Source organism: Mustelus asterias, chromosome 5, assembly GCF_964213995.1.
Source record: "Mustelus asterias chromosome 5, sMusAst1.hap1.1, whole genome shotgun sequence".
In the NCBI taxonomy this organism is placed as follows: Eukaryota; Metazoa; Chordata; class Chondrichthyes; order Carcharhiniformes; family Triakidae; genus Mustelus; species Mustelus asterias.
Window position 1 is genome coordinate 2398761 of NC_135805.1, and position 17634 is coordinate 2416394.

Consider the following 17634-nt stretch of genomic DNA (forward strand, 5'->3'; position numbering starts at 1 on the left):
ACATTAACCCCTATTTCACCCTGTCTCTCTGTGTAAACATTAACCCCTATTTCACCCTGTCTCACTGTGTAAACATTAACCCCTATTTCACCCTGTCTCACTGTGTAAACATTAACCCCTATTTCACCCTGTCTCACTGTGTAAACATTAACCCCTATTTCACCCTGTCTCACTGTGTAAACATTAACCCCTATTTCACCCTGTCTCACTGTGTAAACATTAACCCCTATCTCACCCTGTCTCTCTGTGTAAACATTAACCCCTATTTCACCGTCTCTCTGTGTAAACATTAACCCCTATTTCACCCTGTCTCACTGTGTAAACATTAACCCCTATTTCACCCTGTCTCTCTGTGTAAACATTAACCCCTATTTCACCCTGTCTCTCTGTGTAAACATTAACCCCTATTTCACCCTGTCTCACTGTGTAAACATTAACCCCTATTTCACCCTGTCTCTCTGTGTAAACATTAACCCCTATTTCACCCTGTCTCTCTGTGTAAACATTAACCCCTATTTCACCGTCTCTCTGTGTAAACATTAACCCCTATTTCACCCTGTCTCTCTGTGTAAACATTAACCCCTATTTCACCCTGTCTCACTGTGTAAACATTAACCCCTATTTCACCCTGTCTCTCTGTGTAAACATTAACCCCTATTTCACCGTCTCTCTGTGTAAACATTAACCCCTATTTCACCCTGTCTCTCTGTGTAAACATTAACCCCTATTTCACCCTGTCTCTCTGTGTAAACATTAACCCCTATTTCACCGTCTCTCTGTGTAAACATTAACCCCTATTTCACCCTGTCTCTCTGTGTAAACATTAACCCCTATTTCACCCTGTCTCACTGTGTAAACATTAACCCCTATTTCACCCTGTCTCTCTGTGTAAACATTAACCCCTATTTCACCCTGTCTCTCTGTGTAAACATTAACCCCTATTTCACCCTGTCTCTCTGTGTAAACATTAACCCCTATTTCACCCTGTCTCTCTGTGTAAACATTAACCCCTATTTCACCGTCTCACTGTGTAAACATTAACCCCTATTTCACCCTGTCTCTCTGTGTAAACATTAACCCCTACTTCACCCTGTCTCACTGTGTAAACATTAACCCCTATTTCACCCTGTCTCTCTGTGTAAACATTAACCCCTATTTTACATTTTCCCAGTGGGGACAAATTACTCTCTATTTCATCACACTTCGCTGAGGACAAATTAACCCCATTTCCGATTTAGAGTCACGAAATCGGAGAGGATGGTAGACCAGTTGAGGGTCTAAAAGTGCATGCAGTTACTGTCCCAGCTGTGAGTAGATATCATTTAGCAGACACTGAGAAATGCTTAAAAGCAGGTTCATTTTTAAACTAGAATCTGTTTTCAGTGGTGAATGAATCACCAAGCATCAGAGTTCAGGCATGAATGGAGAGAATGGGGCCGGGATCCAGGATGTCGCTGGTCGAGTCCCAGAAATCCTGAGGTGGGAGGGAGAGGAGCCAGAGGTTGCAGTACATATTGGGACCACTGATGTGGGACGGAAGGGGGAAGGGGTCATGAAAAGAGAGTATAGGGAATTAGGGAGACAGCTGAGAAGGAGGAAAGCAAAGGTAGTAATCTCAGGATTGCTGCCTGTGCCACGGGAAGGTGAGGGCAGGAATGGAGTGAGGTGGAGGATCAATGTGTGGCTGAGGGACTGGTGCAGGGGGCAGGGATTGAGGTTCCTGGACCATTGGGACCTCTTTAGGGGCAGGTGTGACCTGTACACAAAAAACGGGTGGCACTTGAATCTCAGGGGGGCCAATGTCCTGGCGGGAAGGTTGGCTGAGGCTACTGGGGAAGAGTTTAAACTAGATAGGTTGCGGGGAGGGGATCAAGACGAGGTGACTGAGAGTGAGGAAGGTAGCTCGCAAACAGAGAAGAGTTATAGACAGTGCAAGAGGGAGGATGGACGGGGATTAGAGAAGGGCAGAGCTCAGAATCATAGAAACATAAGAACCCTACAGTGTAGAAGGAGGCCATTCGGCCCATCGAGTCTACACCGACCACAATCCCACCAAGGCCTGGACAGGTGTCAGATCTCTCAGTGGGAGAGCATCTTGAGGATAGCGATCATAACTCTATCTCCTTTAGGCTTGCATTGGAAAAAGAGAGGATCAGGCAAGCAAGGAAAGTGTTTACATGGAGTAAGGGGAAATATGAAGACAGAAGGCAGCAAATTAGAGGAGTAAATTGGAAGGAAGTATTCTCGGGGAAATGTACTGAAGAGAGGTGGCAGTTTTTCAAGGAATGTCTGTCTAGAGTTCTACAGGACAACGTTCCGAGCAGACAGGGAGATGTTGGTAGGTTAAAGGAACCGTGGTGCACAAAAGCTGTGCGGGACCTAGTCGAGAAGAAAAGGAAAGCATACAAAAGGTTCAGAGAGCTTGGCGAAGATAGGCATCTAGATGAGTATACGGCTTGTAGGAAGGGACTAAAGAAGGAAATTAGGAGAGCCAGAAGGGGTCACGAGAAGGCCTTGGCAGGTAGGATTAAGGAAAACCCGAAGGCGTTCTATAAATATGTGAAGAGTAAAAGGATAAGACGTGAAGGAATAGGGCCTATAAAAGGTGAAGGCGGGAAAGTCTGTACGGAACCAGTAGAAATGGCAGAGGTGCTTAATGAGTATTTTGCCTCGGTTTTCACAGAGGAGAAGGACCTGGGTGGATGTACTGCGGGCGTGCGGTGGACTGAAAAGATTGAGTATGTGGACTTTAACAAACAGGTTGTGCTGGAATCTTTGAATGGCATCAAGATAGATAAGTCGCCGGGTCTGGATGGGATCTACCCCGGGTTACTGTGGGAAGCGAGGGAAGAGATTGCAGAGCCTCTGGCGATGGTCGTTGTGTCGTCGATGGAGACGGGAGAGGTGCCGGAGGATTGGAGGATTGCGGATGTGGTTCCTATTTTCAAGAAGGGGAATAGGGATAGCCCAGGAAATTACCGACCGGTGAGTCTAATCTCAGTGGTTGGTAAGCTGATGGAGAAGATCCTGAGGGACAAGATTTATGAGCATTTAGAGAGGTTTAGTATGCTCAAGAATACTCAGCATGGCTTTGTCAAAGGCAGATCGTGCCTTACGAGTCTGGTGGAGTTCTTCGAAAATGTGACTGAACACATTGACAAAGGGAAAGCGGTAGATGTGGTTTATATGGATTTTAGCAAGGCGTTCGATAAGGTCCCCCATGCACGGCTTCTTGAGAAAGTGAGAGGGCATGGGATCCAAGGGGCTGCTGCCCGGTGGATCCAGAACTGGCTTGCCCAAAGGAGGCAGAGAGTGGGTATAGATGGGTCTTTTTCTAAATGGAGGTCGGTCACCAGTGGTGTGCCCCAGGGATCTGTTCTGGGACCCTTGCTGTTTGTCATTTTCATAAATGACCTGGATGAGGAAGTGGAGGGCTGGGTTGGTAAGTTTGCCGATGACACGAAGGTTGGTGGGGTTGTGGATAGTCTGGAGGGATGTCAGAAGTTACAGAGGGACATTGATAGGATGCAAGACTGGGCGGACAAGTGGCAGATGGACTTCAACCCAGATAAATGCGTCGTGGTCCATTTTGGTAGGTCAAATGGGATGAAGGAGTACAATATGAAGGGAAAGACTCTTAGTACTGTAGAGGATCAGAAGGACCTTGGGGTCCGGGTCCATAGGACTCTAAAATCGGCCCCGCAGGTGGAGGAGGTGGTTACGAAGGCGTATGGTGTGCTGGCCTTTATCAATCGAGGGATTGAGTTTAGGAGTCCACGGATAATGATGCAGCTATATAAGACCCTCGTCAGACCCCACTTGGAGTACTGTGCTCAGTTCTGGTCGCCTCACTATAGGAAAAGATTGAAAGGGTGCAGAGGAGATTTACAAGGATGTTGCCTGGATTGAGTGGCATGCATTATGAGGATAGGCTGAGGGAGCTCGGTCTTTTCTCCTTGGAGAGACGTAGGATGAGAGGAGACCTAATAGAGATATATAAGATGTTGAGAGGCATAGATTTGGTGGACTCTCAGAGGCTTTTTTCCAGGGTGGAAATGGCTGCTACGAGAGGACACAGGTTTAAGGTGCTGGGGGGTAGGTACAGGGGAGATGTTTGGGGGAAGTTTTTCACACAGAGGGTGGTGGGCGAGTGGAATCGGCTGCTGTCAGTGGTGGTGGAGGCAAACTCAATAGGGTCTTTTAAGAGACTCCTGGATGAGTACATGGGACTTAATAGGATGGAGGGTTATCGGTAGGCCTAGAAGGTAGGGATATGTTCGGCACAACTTGTGGGCCGAAGGGCCTGTTCGGCCTGTAGTTTTTCTATGTTTCTATGTTTCTAAAGTTCCTGACTCACAAAGCGGCGTTTGTCCCTCGAACAAGCTGTGGACCAAACTGTCAAAATCCAGCGTGACCTTGATAGCAGCATCCTCTTTGCTTCTGTCGCTGAGGCCAATCAGAGCTTCTTCCTCATAGTCATCCTCACGCTTCAAGCAGCCGCCCACTGCCCAGGTGAAGGAAAACATGTACAGCTTTGCCAGCAGAGCCGGGAGCTTGTCTGGATGCTTCTCCAGAAACCACCGTTCAGACCTGCAGTTATACAACACATCTTCTTAATACAGTACCACAGCAACAATCGACATTTCTACACCTTTAACAGAATAAAACATCGCAACAGCAGTACAGACAGGATCCTGACACCAGATCAATCAAATATATTCGACTAGGGCAAAGTGAGAGGTTTAAGGACTATCTTAAACAATAGAACCATAGAAAAGTTACAACACAGAAGGAGGCCATTCGATCCATCTTATCCATGCTCGCCCAAGGACACCACAGTGACCTTTCTAATCCCTCCTCCTGCACTCAGCCAGTAGCCCCATAGCTTACAGCACTTAAGGTGCAGATCCAAGTACATTTTAAAAGGGTTTAGAGTCTCTGCCTCCACCACCAACTCAGGCAGCAAATTCCAGATACCCACCACCCTCTGTGTAAGAAAGTTCTTCCTCATGTCCCCTCTACACCTTCTGTCACTTATCTTGAATCTATGTTCTCTTGTTCTAGAATTCTCCACCAAGGGCAACAATTTTATCGTGTATGCACTCTTTCTCTTCTCCTCATCATTTTGGACACCTGTGGTGGACCTCAGTTGTGCCTTTGTCCTATATGGACCACCGTTGTGTGTGCTTGTCATACCTGGACACATCCCCTTCCAGTTTGGTTCCTCCCCTCGGCACCTAGTATAAAGGTGGCTGTCTCCTCCCCCTTGTTCAGTCCAGGTCGGTTATTTGTTGGGATCTGCTCCTGATTCTGTTGTGAATAAAAGCCTACACTTGTATTGGCACATCGGTAGTCTTTCGCCATATTGATAGCGCATCAACACCTCTATCAAGTCACCCCTCAGCCGTCTTTGTTTCAAGGACAATAATCCCAACCTATCCCCACTCTCCTCATAGCTACACTTTTCCAGCCCTGGCAACATTCCTGTAAACCTCCTCTGCATTCTCTCCAGAGCAAATGTGTCGCTCCTGTAATATGGTGACCAGAACTGCACACAATACTCCAGTTGTGGCCCCACCAGTGCTTTATACAATTCCAACATTCTATCCTTATTTTTATATTCTATACCTCTGCCAATGAAGGAGCGCATTCCATATACCTTCTGTACAACCTTGTCTACTTAAACTGCTGCCTTCAGGGACCTGTGTTCTTGTACGCTAAGATCTTTCACTTCAACCCCTCTTAGTACATTCCTATCTACTGTGTATTTCCTATAACTGTTCGAACTCCCTAAATACATGACCTCACACTTCTCTATATTATAATCAACCTGCCACTTTACTGCCCACTCTCCCAACCCATCGATATCGTTTTGGAGATTATAGCTCTCCTCTACACTATCCACTACTCGGCCAATCTCTTTGTGTCGTCTGCAAATTTCCCAATCACGCCTCCCACATTCATGTCCAAATCATTAATATATAACACAAACAGCAAGGGTTCCAACACCGAGCCCTATGGACCCCCACTGGAAACAGCTTTCCATTCGCAAGGGCATCCATAGATCATTACCCTTTGTTTCCTGTTACGAAGCCAGTTTGCCACATTACCCAGGATCCAATGGACTTTTACTTTTCTGACCAATCTGCAATGTGGGACCTTGTCAAAGTCCTTGCTAAAATCCATGTCCACCACATTCGCTGCACTACCTTCATCAACACTTCTTGTCACTTCCTCAAAGAATTCAATCAAATTTGTGAGGCAAGACCTTTCTTTAACCAATCCATGCTGACCATCCCTAACAAGTCCATCCACAGTTAATCCCATCCCTCAGGATTGATTCTACTCATCTGCCCACCACCGATGTAAGACTAACTGGTCTATAATTGTTTGGCATTTCCTTCAATCCCTTTTTAAACAATAGAACTACCTTTGCATTTCTCCAGTGTTCTGGTACCTCCCCTGTATCTAGTAAGGATTGGAAAATCATCCTCAGAGCACCTGCTATCTCCTCCCTGACCTCCGTCAGCAGCCTCGGAAACAATCCATCTGGCCCTGGTGATTTATTAACCTTCAATGATTCCAGCCCTTTGATTATTTCCTCTCTTTCTGTGATTATCCTGTCCAATATCTCAGTGTTCCTCTTGAAGCACTGAATCTGCATCATCCCTTTATAAACACGGAGACAAAATATTCATTTAACACTCTTCCCACAGCCGCTGCATCAACACACAACCTCCATTCTTCATCTCTGCTCGGTCCCACTTTTTCCTTGGAGAGGGAAGGAAAGGTAGAAAGGGTTAGGGAGGGAATTCAAGAGATCTGAGTCAGTGAAGGCACAATGCCAATGGTGGAGTCATTAAAAGAGGAGCTACTCATCTGGCTGGAGTGATGGAGTCATGATGTGGAGATGCCGGCGTTGGACTGGGGTAAACACAGTAAGAAGATGGAGAGCAGGTGTCTTGGAGATTTGATGGGTTTGACAAGGTTTCAGTGATGGGGAGAATAAATGGAGCAGAAGTTGTATCTCAATCTATCTCGTGCTGGTCAATGTCTTGGCTCGGATGGCTATCTTCCTCCATGCTGCATTCACACTGTCTCTCTGTAGCAAGTCTCTGATTTCTCATCCCGGATTGTAGACCATTACAGATCTCAGCAATCTGCTCCCAGCATCTACTGCCTCAGGCTACCACCCAGATCAAAACAGAACCTGTCTTCATTTAACACCTTTCATACCCTCAGGACATTCCAAAGCACTTCACATATAAACAATCACATTTGACTGGTTGTGTGGTAAGGAATTTACCAAGATCTCAAAAGCAGCAATGAGATCAATTTGAATGTTCATATAATGTCTTTGTAAAACTTCACCAGCCAAACCACAATCAGTGCCACCTGGGCCTGCTATAAGTGCTGAGACATTCAAGATGCAGTTCCTAAACTTATAAAGGATTCTAATTTAAATTGGTTTATATTCCGGAATAATACTCCAGGCAGTCAGCGTGTGTTTGAAAATTCTACCTCAAAGGAAAATATTTCCGGATGTTTTACATTGCTGCTTAAAGTGCACAATGTAATTTGAAACAACAGCTCACATTCCCTGGGCCTTGGCATTTCTCTGTCTCTGCTGAGAGTCAGCTCGTTGCTTCATAACCTTTTAGCTTTCACTGGGATGTTGCCTGGTCTCGAGGGTGTTGACTATGAGGAGAGGTTGAATAAACTAGGATTGTTTTCACTGGAAAGACAGAGGCTGAGGGGAGACCTGATAGAGGTCTACAACATTATGAGAGGCGCAGACAGGGTAGATAGTCAGAAGCTTTTTCCCAGGGTGGAAGTGTCAACTACAAGTGGCACAGGTTCAAGGTGAGAGGGGGAAAGTTTAAGGGAAATGTGCGGGGGAAGTTTTTCACGCAGAGATTGGTGGGTACCTGGAATGCGCTGCCAGAGGAAGTGGTGGAAGCAGACACATTTGCAACATTTAAGAGGCATCTGGATGGGTTCATGAATAGGGAGGGAATAGAGGTATATGGACCGAATAAGGACAGAAAGTTTTTTTAGTTTAGTTAGGGCATCATGATGGGCACAGGCTTGGAGGGCCAAAGGGCCTGTTCCTTTTCTTTGTTCTTTGCTGCTTCGGCACAGGGCTGTATCATCACCTGTCCACCATCTACTGCCACTGTTCCAGTGATGTTGCCCAGTGTCCACCCTGGGTCTGTCAGCCAATTAGTTTAGACAGCAACTTGAATGATGAAATCGAAGTGAAATGAAATGAAGGTGCACATGTAGGTTTTGGATGATATCAGAACCTGCCCCATTCACCAAAACATCCCAGAAAGGAACAAGATGATTCTTCTAAAAAGTCATTGCTATTGTGAGTCACACCATACAATGACCATGAAGTTATCAGATTGTTATTAAAATGGATACATGTTTTACTGTATGTGAGCTTTAGCCAGGATCATGCAAGGCTGCCAGGGGGATGTACATGCACTTCACCAATCACATAGAGAAGCTGCCAGGGCTGTGTTAAAGCTCACCTTGTCTGGCCTGAGCTGGCCTCGCCTTCAAGTGTTCCTGAGCTTTCACCTGGGGAGATACTAATGGAAGGAACAGCTTTGGATCTTTGAAGCCCATCTCTCATCTTGGATTCTTCATTGGGTTGAGCGGTACCTTTCAAGAGAATGGTACAGAGATCAGTATGCAGATAATCTGGTAACTGTGTCCATATATTTCACTGCAGTTTATATATCACCGGATCGTTACACTGCAGAAGCAAGCCATTCGGCCCATCAAGTCTGCACCGATGCTCTGACAGAATATCTTATCCACTTCCCCACCCTGTCCCTGTAAAGTTACATATTTACCCAGAAAGGGTGCGAGGCTGATTTCAATATTAATGACATGATTAACATGTCATTAACAAGCCCCGGACATTATCGTCACTTACCTAAGCCCACCGGTCCCACCAGTCGAAGTCCTCACCTGTGAGGACCACCAACAGGGACCAGACATGATGGCCTTGCCGGTGGGACCAGAGGCCACTGAAAGACCCCGGGTGGTCGGGTACAAGGCCAGGCAGTGCCCATTGGGCAGTGCCAACCTGGCAGTGCCAGCCTGGCACTCTGGCAGTGCCGAAGGGGTGGGGCCTGGGGTGGCTGGGGCCAGAACTGCACACAATATTCTGGTTGTGGCCTCACCAGCAGTGGTTGACTCTTAACCATCCTGCGAATTGTTGATTCAAGGGCAATTTGAGGTGGTGACAAAAGCTCGCTTTTCCAGTGACACCCAAACCCCATGAAAGAAGATGGAAAAAAATCCCCCGGACTTTCCATATTCAGCCTCCTTTTTAATTCTATGATCTACCTGCCATCTGTTATAAGCACACGTTTTTGCTTCATTTTAATCTCATCATCCAGGCAGCTCTGAATTTGTTTGTCCTCCCATTCCTCTTGTGAGAATATAACTTGACCGTATCCTCAATAGCTCTTCTTTAAATTCCCTTTGCTCAGTTATAGTTTTTCAATTTATCTGGATCAGATAGATCCATTCTTATGCTATTGAAGTTGGTCTTGCCACAGTGGCTCACTCCTGCTTCACCGGACAGTGCCCTACAGCCAGAGGGCTTCTCAATCCATCGTATGGACTGTACAGCGGCCTCAGGCAAGGCTAGGGGAGGTGGGGTCTGCTTCCTAATCAACACCTCGTGGTGCCTAGATGTAGCAACACTGGCAACTTTCTGCTCCCCAGACCTAGAATACCTGACGCTAAAATGCCACCCCTACTACCTTCCGTGGGAGTTCACCTCCATTATCCTGATGGCAGTTTACATCCCACCCCATTCGAACGTGAAGATCGCGCTGGACGAAATATACACCGCTACAAATAGCCACAGCACTGTGGTTAAGTCTCAACTGCCCTCTGAAATGGCTTCACAAGCCACTCAGTTGTAACAATTGCTATAAAGTCTCAACAAAGAAATTAAACCAGATGAAATAGAAATAGAAACCCTACAGTACAGAAGGAGGCCATTCGGCCCATCGAGTCTGCACCGACCACAATCCCACCAGGCCCTACCCCCATATCCCTACATATTTACCCACTAATCGCTTGAATGGACCACCTGGCATCGAACTGGGCACTGGAAAAGATAACAGCAAAACAAACAGCCCTGTCGACTCTGCAAAGTCCTCCTTACTAACATCTGGAGGCTTTGTGCCAAAATTGGGAGAGCTGTCTCACAGACTAGTCAAACAACAGCCTGACACAGTCATTCTCACAGAATCAAACCTTCCAGATAATGTCCCAGACACCACCATTACCATCCCTGGATATGTCCTGTCCCACCAGCAGGACAGACCCGGCAGAGGTGGCAGCACAGTGGTTTATAGTCGGGAGGGAGTTGCCCTGCGAGTCCTTAACATGGACTCCAGACCCTATGAAGTCTCAAGGCTTCAGGTTAAACATGGGCAAGGAAACCTCCTGCTGGTTACCACGTACCATCCTCCTTCAGCTGATGAATCTGTACTCCTCCATGTTGAACAACATTTGGAGGAAGCACTCAGGGTGGCAAGGGCGCAAAATGTACTCTGGATGGGGGATTTCAATGTCCACCACCAAGAGTGGCTCGGCAGCAGCACTACTGATCGAGCTGGTCGGGTCCTAAAGGATATAACTGCAAGACTGGGTCTGCAGCAGGTGGTGAAGGAACCAATGAGAGGAAATAACATACTTAACCTCATCCTTACCAACCTGCCGGCCGCAGATGCATCTGTCCATGACAGTATCGGTAAGAGTGACCACCGCACAGCCCTTGTGGAGACAAAGTCCCGCCTTCACATTGAGAATAACCTCCATCGTGTTGTGTGGCACTATCACTGTGCTAAATGGGACAGACTTCGAACCGATCTAGCAACTCCAGACTGGGCATCCAGGAGGCGCTGTGGGCCATCAACAGCAGCAGAACTCCAGCACAATCTGCAACCCCATGGCCCGGCATAACCCCCACTCAACCATTACCATCAAGCCAGGGAATCAATCCTGGTTCAATGGAGAGTACAGGAGGGCATGCCAGGAGCAGCACCAGGCATACCCAAAAATGAGGTGTCAACCTGGTGAAGCTACAACACAGGACAACACATGTGCCAAACGGCAAAAACAGCAAGTGATTGACAGAACGAAGCGATTCCACAACCAACAGATCAGATCCAAGCTCTGCAGTCATTCCATATCCAGCCGTGAATGATGATGGACAATTAAACAACTCACGGGAGGAGGAGGCTCCACAAATATCCCCATCCTCAGTGATGGAGGAGCCCAGCACATCAGTGCAAAAGATAAGGCTGAAGCATTGGCAGCAATCTTCAGCCAGAAGTGCTGAGCGGATGATCCATCTCGGCCTTCTCCAGTGGCTCCCAGCATCTCAGATACCAGTCACCATCCTGACTTGGAAATATATCGCCATTCCTTCACAGTCGCTGGGTCAAAATCCTGGAATTCCCTCCCTAACGGCATTGTGGGTCAACCCACAGCACGGGGACTGCAGCGATTCAAGAAGGCAGCTCACCACCACCTTCTCAAGGGCAACTAGGGATGGGCAATAAATGCTGGCCAGCCAGCGACACCCATGTCCCACGAATGAATAAAAAAAACTCCCTTCTGAATCCTGCTCAGTTGTGCATTGTAATTGTTGCCAGGATGTGGAGTTGAAACAACAAAGGAGTCCGACAAGACCTAGATTTAGAAAAAGAACACGTAGGCCGGTACCCAGGACAGATCATACCTTGGAACATCCACCTACACCTGATTTAAAGTTTATTTATTAGTCACAAGTAGGCTCACATTAACACTGCAATGAAGTTACTGTGAAAATCCACTAGTCGCCAGACTCCGGTGCCTGTTCGGGTACACTGAGGGAGAATGTAGCATGGCCAATGCACCTAACCAACACATCTTTCGGAGTGTGGGGAGAAATCGGAGCACCCGGAGGAAACCCACGCAGACACGTGAAGAATGTGCAGACTCCGCACAGACAGTGACCCAAGCTGGGAATCAAACCCATGTCCCTGGCGCTGTGAGGCAGCAGTGCTAAGAATCATAGAATCCTACAGTGCAGAAAGAGGCCATTCGGCCCATCGAGTCTGCACCAACCACAATCCCACCCAGGCCCTATCCACATATCCCTGCATATTTTACCCACTAACCCCTCTTACCTATGCATCCCGGGACACTAAGGGGCAATTTAGAATGGCCAATCAACCTAGCCCGCACATCTTTGTGGGAGGAAACTGGAGCACCCGGAGGAAACCCATGCAGACACAGGGAGAATGTGCAAACTCCACACAGACAATGACCCGAGCCGGGATTCGAACCCAGGTCCCTGGAGCTGTGAAGCAACAGTGCTAACCACTGTGCTACCGTGCCGCCCATGCCTAACTGCTATGCCACCATGCCACCTTGATTTAGAACAATTAAGCTGCATAGCGATATCCAAATCAGACCCAATCAAGATAAAAGTATTGTTATATGGACATCGGGTACTATTGGAAGTCAATCCATATTGTTGGTCAGAGAATCAGTGTTCCATAAAATTCACTCTCGACTCCACCCCTTAATTTTAACCAAGACCTCAACAAGGCTGAGAACATATATAGGGGAACAGAGGCTGTGGGTATAACCTCTGTCCCCGTCTCCTATGAAAGGTAACTAGTTTGGTGACCAATGATTGCTGTGGAGGGCTCAGGCCCAAGCCTAACGGGGTGAAATTGAGTACAAGAGATCCACCTAGAGTGGGGCATGATTTATCAGCGAGAGAATGGCTGCCTTAGTGAAGCCCTGCTTAATACCCTGAAATTTTCCAGGAAGGCCGAGGGACTATCAAAGGAGCCAGGGTGACCTTACATAGAACGTAGAACAGTACAGCACAGAACAGGCCCTTCGGCCCACGATGTTGTGCCGAACCTTTTCCGAAACCAAGATCAAGCTATCCCACTCCCTATCATCCTGGTGTGCTCCATGTGCCTATCCAATAACCGCTTGAAAGTTCCTAAAGTGTCCGACTCCACTATCACTGCAGGCAGTCCATTCCACACCCCAACCACTCTGAGTAAAGAACCTACCTCGGACATCCCTCCTATATCTTCCACCACGAACCTTATAGTTATGCCCCCTAGTAACAGCTACATCCACCCGAGGAAATAGTCTCTGAACGTTCACTCTATCTATCCCCCTCATCATCTTATATACCACTATTAAGTCGCCTCTCAACCTCCTCCGCTCTAAAGAGAAAAGCCCCAGCTCCCTCAACGTTTCCTCATAAGACCTACCCTCCAAACCAGGCAGCATCTTGGTAAATCTCCTTTGCACTCTTTCCAGTGCTTCCACATCCTTCTTATAGTGAGGTGACCAGAACTGCACACAATATTCCAAATGTGGTCTCACCAAGGTCCTGTACAGTTGCAGCATAACCCCACGGCTCTTAAACTCAATCCCCCTGTTAATAAACGCTAACACACTATAGGCCTTCTTCGCGGCTCTATCCACTTGAGTGGCAACCTTCAGAGATCTGTGGATATGAACCCCAAGATCTCTCTGTTCCTCCACATTCCTCAGAACCCTACCTTTGACCCTGTAATCCGCATTCAAATTTGTCCTACCAAAATGAATCACCTCGCACATGTTGACCAGGCAGCAATTCTGCAATTTTGCAAGGCCCGCCTAGTACCATTTGCCTCATGGGAAAAAGTTGAGACTGAAATCCGGAGGATGGAACATGAAGGGATCATCAAACTAGTCCAATTGCTTTATGGGCAGCACCGGTCACATCAGTTTTGAAGCCAGATGGATGTCTACCTTTGCTGGGATTTTAAACAAATGGTCAACCCTTTCTAGATCAGCTAGATCAATACTCGATCCCTCGGAGCGAGGGCTTGTTTGCAAAAAGTTGGCAGGAGGACTCTTGCTTTTGAAATTTGATATGAGTCACGCATGCTTATAATTCCAAGGACACCCAGGTCTCGCTGCACATTTCCTTCACTTAATTTACGGCCAATCAGAAAATAATCTGTCTTCCTGTTTTTGCGACTGAAGTGGATAATCTCACATTTATCCACATTATACTGCATCTGCCATGCACATGCCCACTCACCCAACTTGTCCAAATCACAATAAAGAATCTCTGTATCCTCCTCAGAGCTCACCCTCCCACCTAACTTTGAGTCAAGGTTTCTGCATCTTTCCTCCATGGTGAGATATCCTAGGGTGATTTTCCATAAATATCTGCACTTTTTGAGTTCCCTGTGTTTGATCTTTTTGTGCAGTTTACAGAACAGAAACTGAGAGAATGGGGTACAATGTATTTTGAAGTCCGCAAATCAAATATTTACAACATGCAAAGTTAATATGTATATTATTAAAATTATTCTGCTGTTGTTGAAGAGTAAATACAGAAGCTCACGGGGATCTGAGGATGAAGGTTTTTCACAGAATGATCTGTGAGAGAAAGTTAATCAGCAATTTCCTCAGAGAATAGTCACTACACTGGCAATTAAGCTGTCTCTGTTTCTGCTGCTACACTTGTACTGATGCCGAACATGATGTCCTTACCATCCCCATTGACTATCGACTGTCATCTGAAGAAACAGTACTCACTGAAGAGAAAGGAGATTCATAGAGCAGGAAGTAATCCTCATTTGGCAATGATGCTGAGAAATGGAATGCTTTTCACGGTGAACATCAAACACTCCCAGGACAAGAGGTTAGATACAGAGTAAAGCTCCCTCTACACTGTCCCATCAAACACTGTTCTCTTCCTGTCGGGGAGCACTTCTGTGGTCACGGGCATTCGGCCTCTGATCCTCGGGTAAGCGTTTTCCAAGGCGGCCTTCACGACACACGACAGCGCAGAGTCGCTGAGCAGAGACTGATAGCCAGGTTCCGCACACATGAGGACGGCCTCAACCGGGATCTTGGGTTCATGTCACACTATCTGTAACCCCCATGACTTGCCTGGGCTTGCAAATTCTCACTGGCTTTCCTGTCTGGAGACAATACACATCTCTTTAACCTGTGCTTGGCCCTCTCTCCATCAGGCTCACCATAGACTACTCTCCGGAATCGGTTGCATTCTTGGACACGCGCATCTCCATTAAGGACGGTCACCTCAGCACCTCACTGTACCGCAAGCCCACGGATAACCTCACGATGCTCCACTTCTCCAGCTTCCACCCTAAACACGTTAAAGAAGCCATCCCCTACGGACAAGCCCTCCGTATACACAGGATCTGCTCGGATGAGGAGGATCGCAACAGACACCTCCAGACGCTGAAAGATGCCCTCATAAGAACAGGATATGGCGCTAGACTCATCGATCAACAGTTCCAACGCGCCACAGCGAAAAACCGCACCGACCTCCTCAGAAGACAAACACGGGACACAGTGGACAGAGTACCCTTCGTTGTCCAGTACTTCCCCGGAGCGGAGAAGCTACGGCATCTCCTCCGGAGCCTTCAACATGTCATTGATGAAGACGAACATCTCGCCAAGGCCATCCCCACACCCCCACTTCTTGCCTTCAAACAACCGCACAACCTCAAACAGACCATTGTCCGCAGCAAACTACCCAGCCTTCAGGAGAACAGTGACCAAGACACCACACAACCCTGCCACAGCAACCTCTGCAAGACGTGCCGGATCATCGACACAGATGCCATAATCTCACGTGAGAACACCATCCACCAGGTACACGGTACATACTCTTGCAACTCGGCCAACGTTGTCTACCTGATACGCTGCAAGAAAGGATGTCCCGAGGCATGGTGCATTGGGGAAACTATGCAGACGCTGCGACAACGGATGAATGAACACCGCTCGACAATCACCAGGCAAGACTGTTCTCTTCCTGTTGGGGAGCACTTCAGCGGTCACGGGCATTCGGCCTCTGATATTCGGGGAAGCGTTCTCCAAGGCGGCCTTCGCGACACACGACAGCGCAGAGTCGCGGAGCAGAAACTGATAGCCAGGTTCCGCACACACAAGGACGGCCTCAACCGGGATATTGGGTTTATGTCACACTATTTCACATAAATATTTCTGCTTTTTTCCTCCTGAGTCTTTATCATGCGATCCTAGAATCAGAATTTATGTCACACTATTTGTAACTCCCACAGTTGCGTGGACCTGCAGAGTTTCACTGGCTGTCTTGTCTGGAGACAATACACATCTTTTTAGCCTGTCTTGATGCTCTCTCCACTCCCATTGTTTTGTTTCTTAAAGACTGGATTAGTTGTAAGTATTCGCATTCCAACCATTATTCATGTAAATTGAGTCTGTGTCTTATAAGTTCTGTTTGTGAACAGAATTCCCACTCACCTGAAGAAGGGGCTCAGAGCCTCGAAAGCTTGTGTGGCTTTTGCTACCAAATAAACCTGTTGGACTTTAACCTGGTGTTGTTAAACTTCTTACTCTCTCCACTCACATTGTCTGTACCTTTCAGACTTGATTAACTGTAAAGACTCGCATTCCAATCATTATTCATTATTCTGTAAACTGAGTTTGTGTCTTTATATGGTCTGCTTGCTGTCTGTTAGCAGATCTCCCACTCACCTGACGAAAAAGCAGCACTCCGAAAGCTAGTGGCGTTTGCTACCAAATAAACCTGTTGGACTTTAACCTGGTGTTGTGAGACTTCTTACCATCAAACACTCCCAGGATATGGACAGCACGGGGTTAGATACAGAGTAAAGCTCCCTCTACACTGTCCCCATCAAAGGGAACGTTACTCTGTATCTAACACCGTGCTGTACCTGTCCTGCTGTACCTGACCATGTAGACGCTACGACAATGGATGAATGAACACCGCTCGACAATCACAAGGCAGGAGTGTTCCCTTCCTGTGAGGAAACACTTCAAGAAATCTCACAACACCAGGTTAAAGTCCAACAGGTTTATTTGGTAGCAAATACCATAAGCTTTCGGAGCACAGCTCCTTCGTCAGATGGAGTGGATATCTGTTCTCCTGAAACACTTCAGCAGTCACGGGCATTCAGCCTCTGATCTTCAGGTAAGCATTCTCCAGCCTTCACAACTCACATCGCCGAGCAGAAACTGATAGCCAAGTTCCGCACACATGAGGACGGCCTCAACCGGGATCTTGGGTTCATGTCACACTATCTGTCACCCCCATGACTTGCCTGGGCTTGCAAAATCTCACTAACTATCCTGTCTGGAGACAATACACATCTCTTTAACCTGTGCTTGGCCCTCTTTCCACTCACATTGTCTGTACCTTTAAGACTTGATTACCTGTAAAGAGTCGCATTCCAACCATTATCTTGTAAATTGAGTTTGTGTCTGTATATGCCCTGTTTGTGAACACAACTCCCACTCACCTGAAGAAGGAGCGAGACTCCGAAAGCTTGTGCTGCTAAATCGCTTCTCGGCCTTTTGGTTAAGATCAAGTGTAGTATGGTTTGGATGCTGCACTTGGTTGAAGTCATTAGGTTACACTTAAGCTTCATTTTCAGATGAAGCAATTTTTAAAAGCGGCATCTCAGCCTTTTGGCTAAGATGCAAATGAGATCAAGCCTTGGAGGAGGAAACCTCCCCTTCCTCCAATTAGCTTGGCTCATGTAGATCAGG

At 47.2% G+C, this 17634-nt stretch overlaps 1 protein-coding gene across 1 annotated transcript in view; it reads right to left on the reverse strand.

The window, feature by feature from the left end:
• Positions 1-17634, reverse strand: part of LOC144493937 (dynein axonemal heavy chain 6-like) — an 814395-nt gene that overhangs the window by 445230 nt on the left and 351531 nt on the right. Inside the window, exons 34-35 of the mRNA XM_078213513.1 lie at positions 8538-8670; positions 4358-4590 (exon numbers count right to left, since the gene is read on the reverse strand). Coding sequence (XP_078069639.1) covers positions 4358-4590; positions 8538-8670 — 366 coding nt within the window. The remainder of the gene's footprint in view (positions 1-4357; positions 4591-8537; positions 8671-17634) is intronic.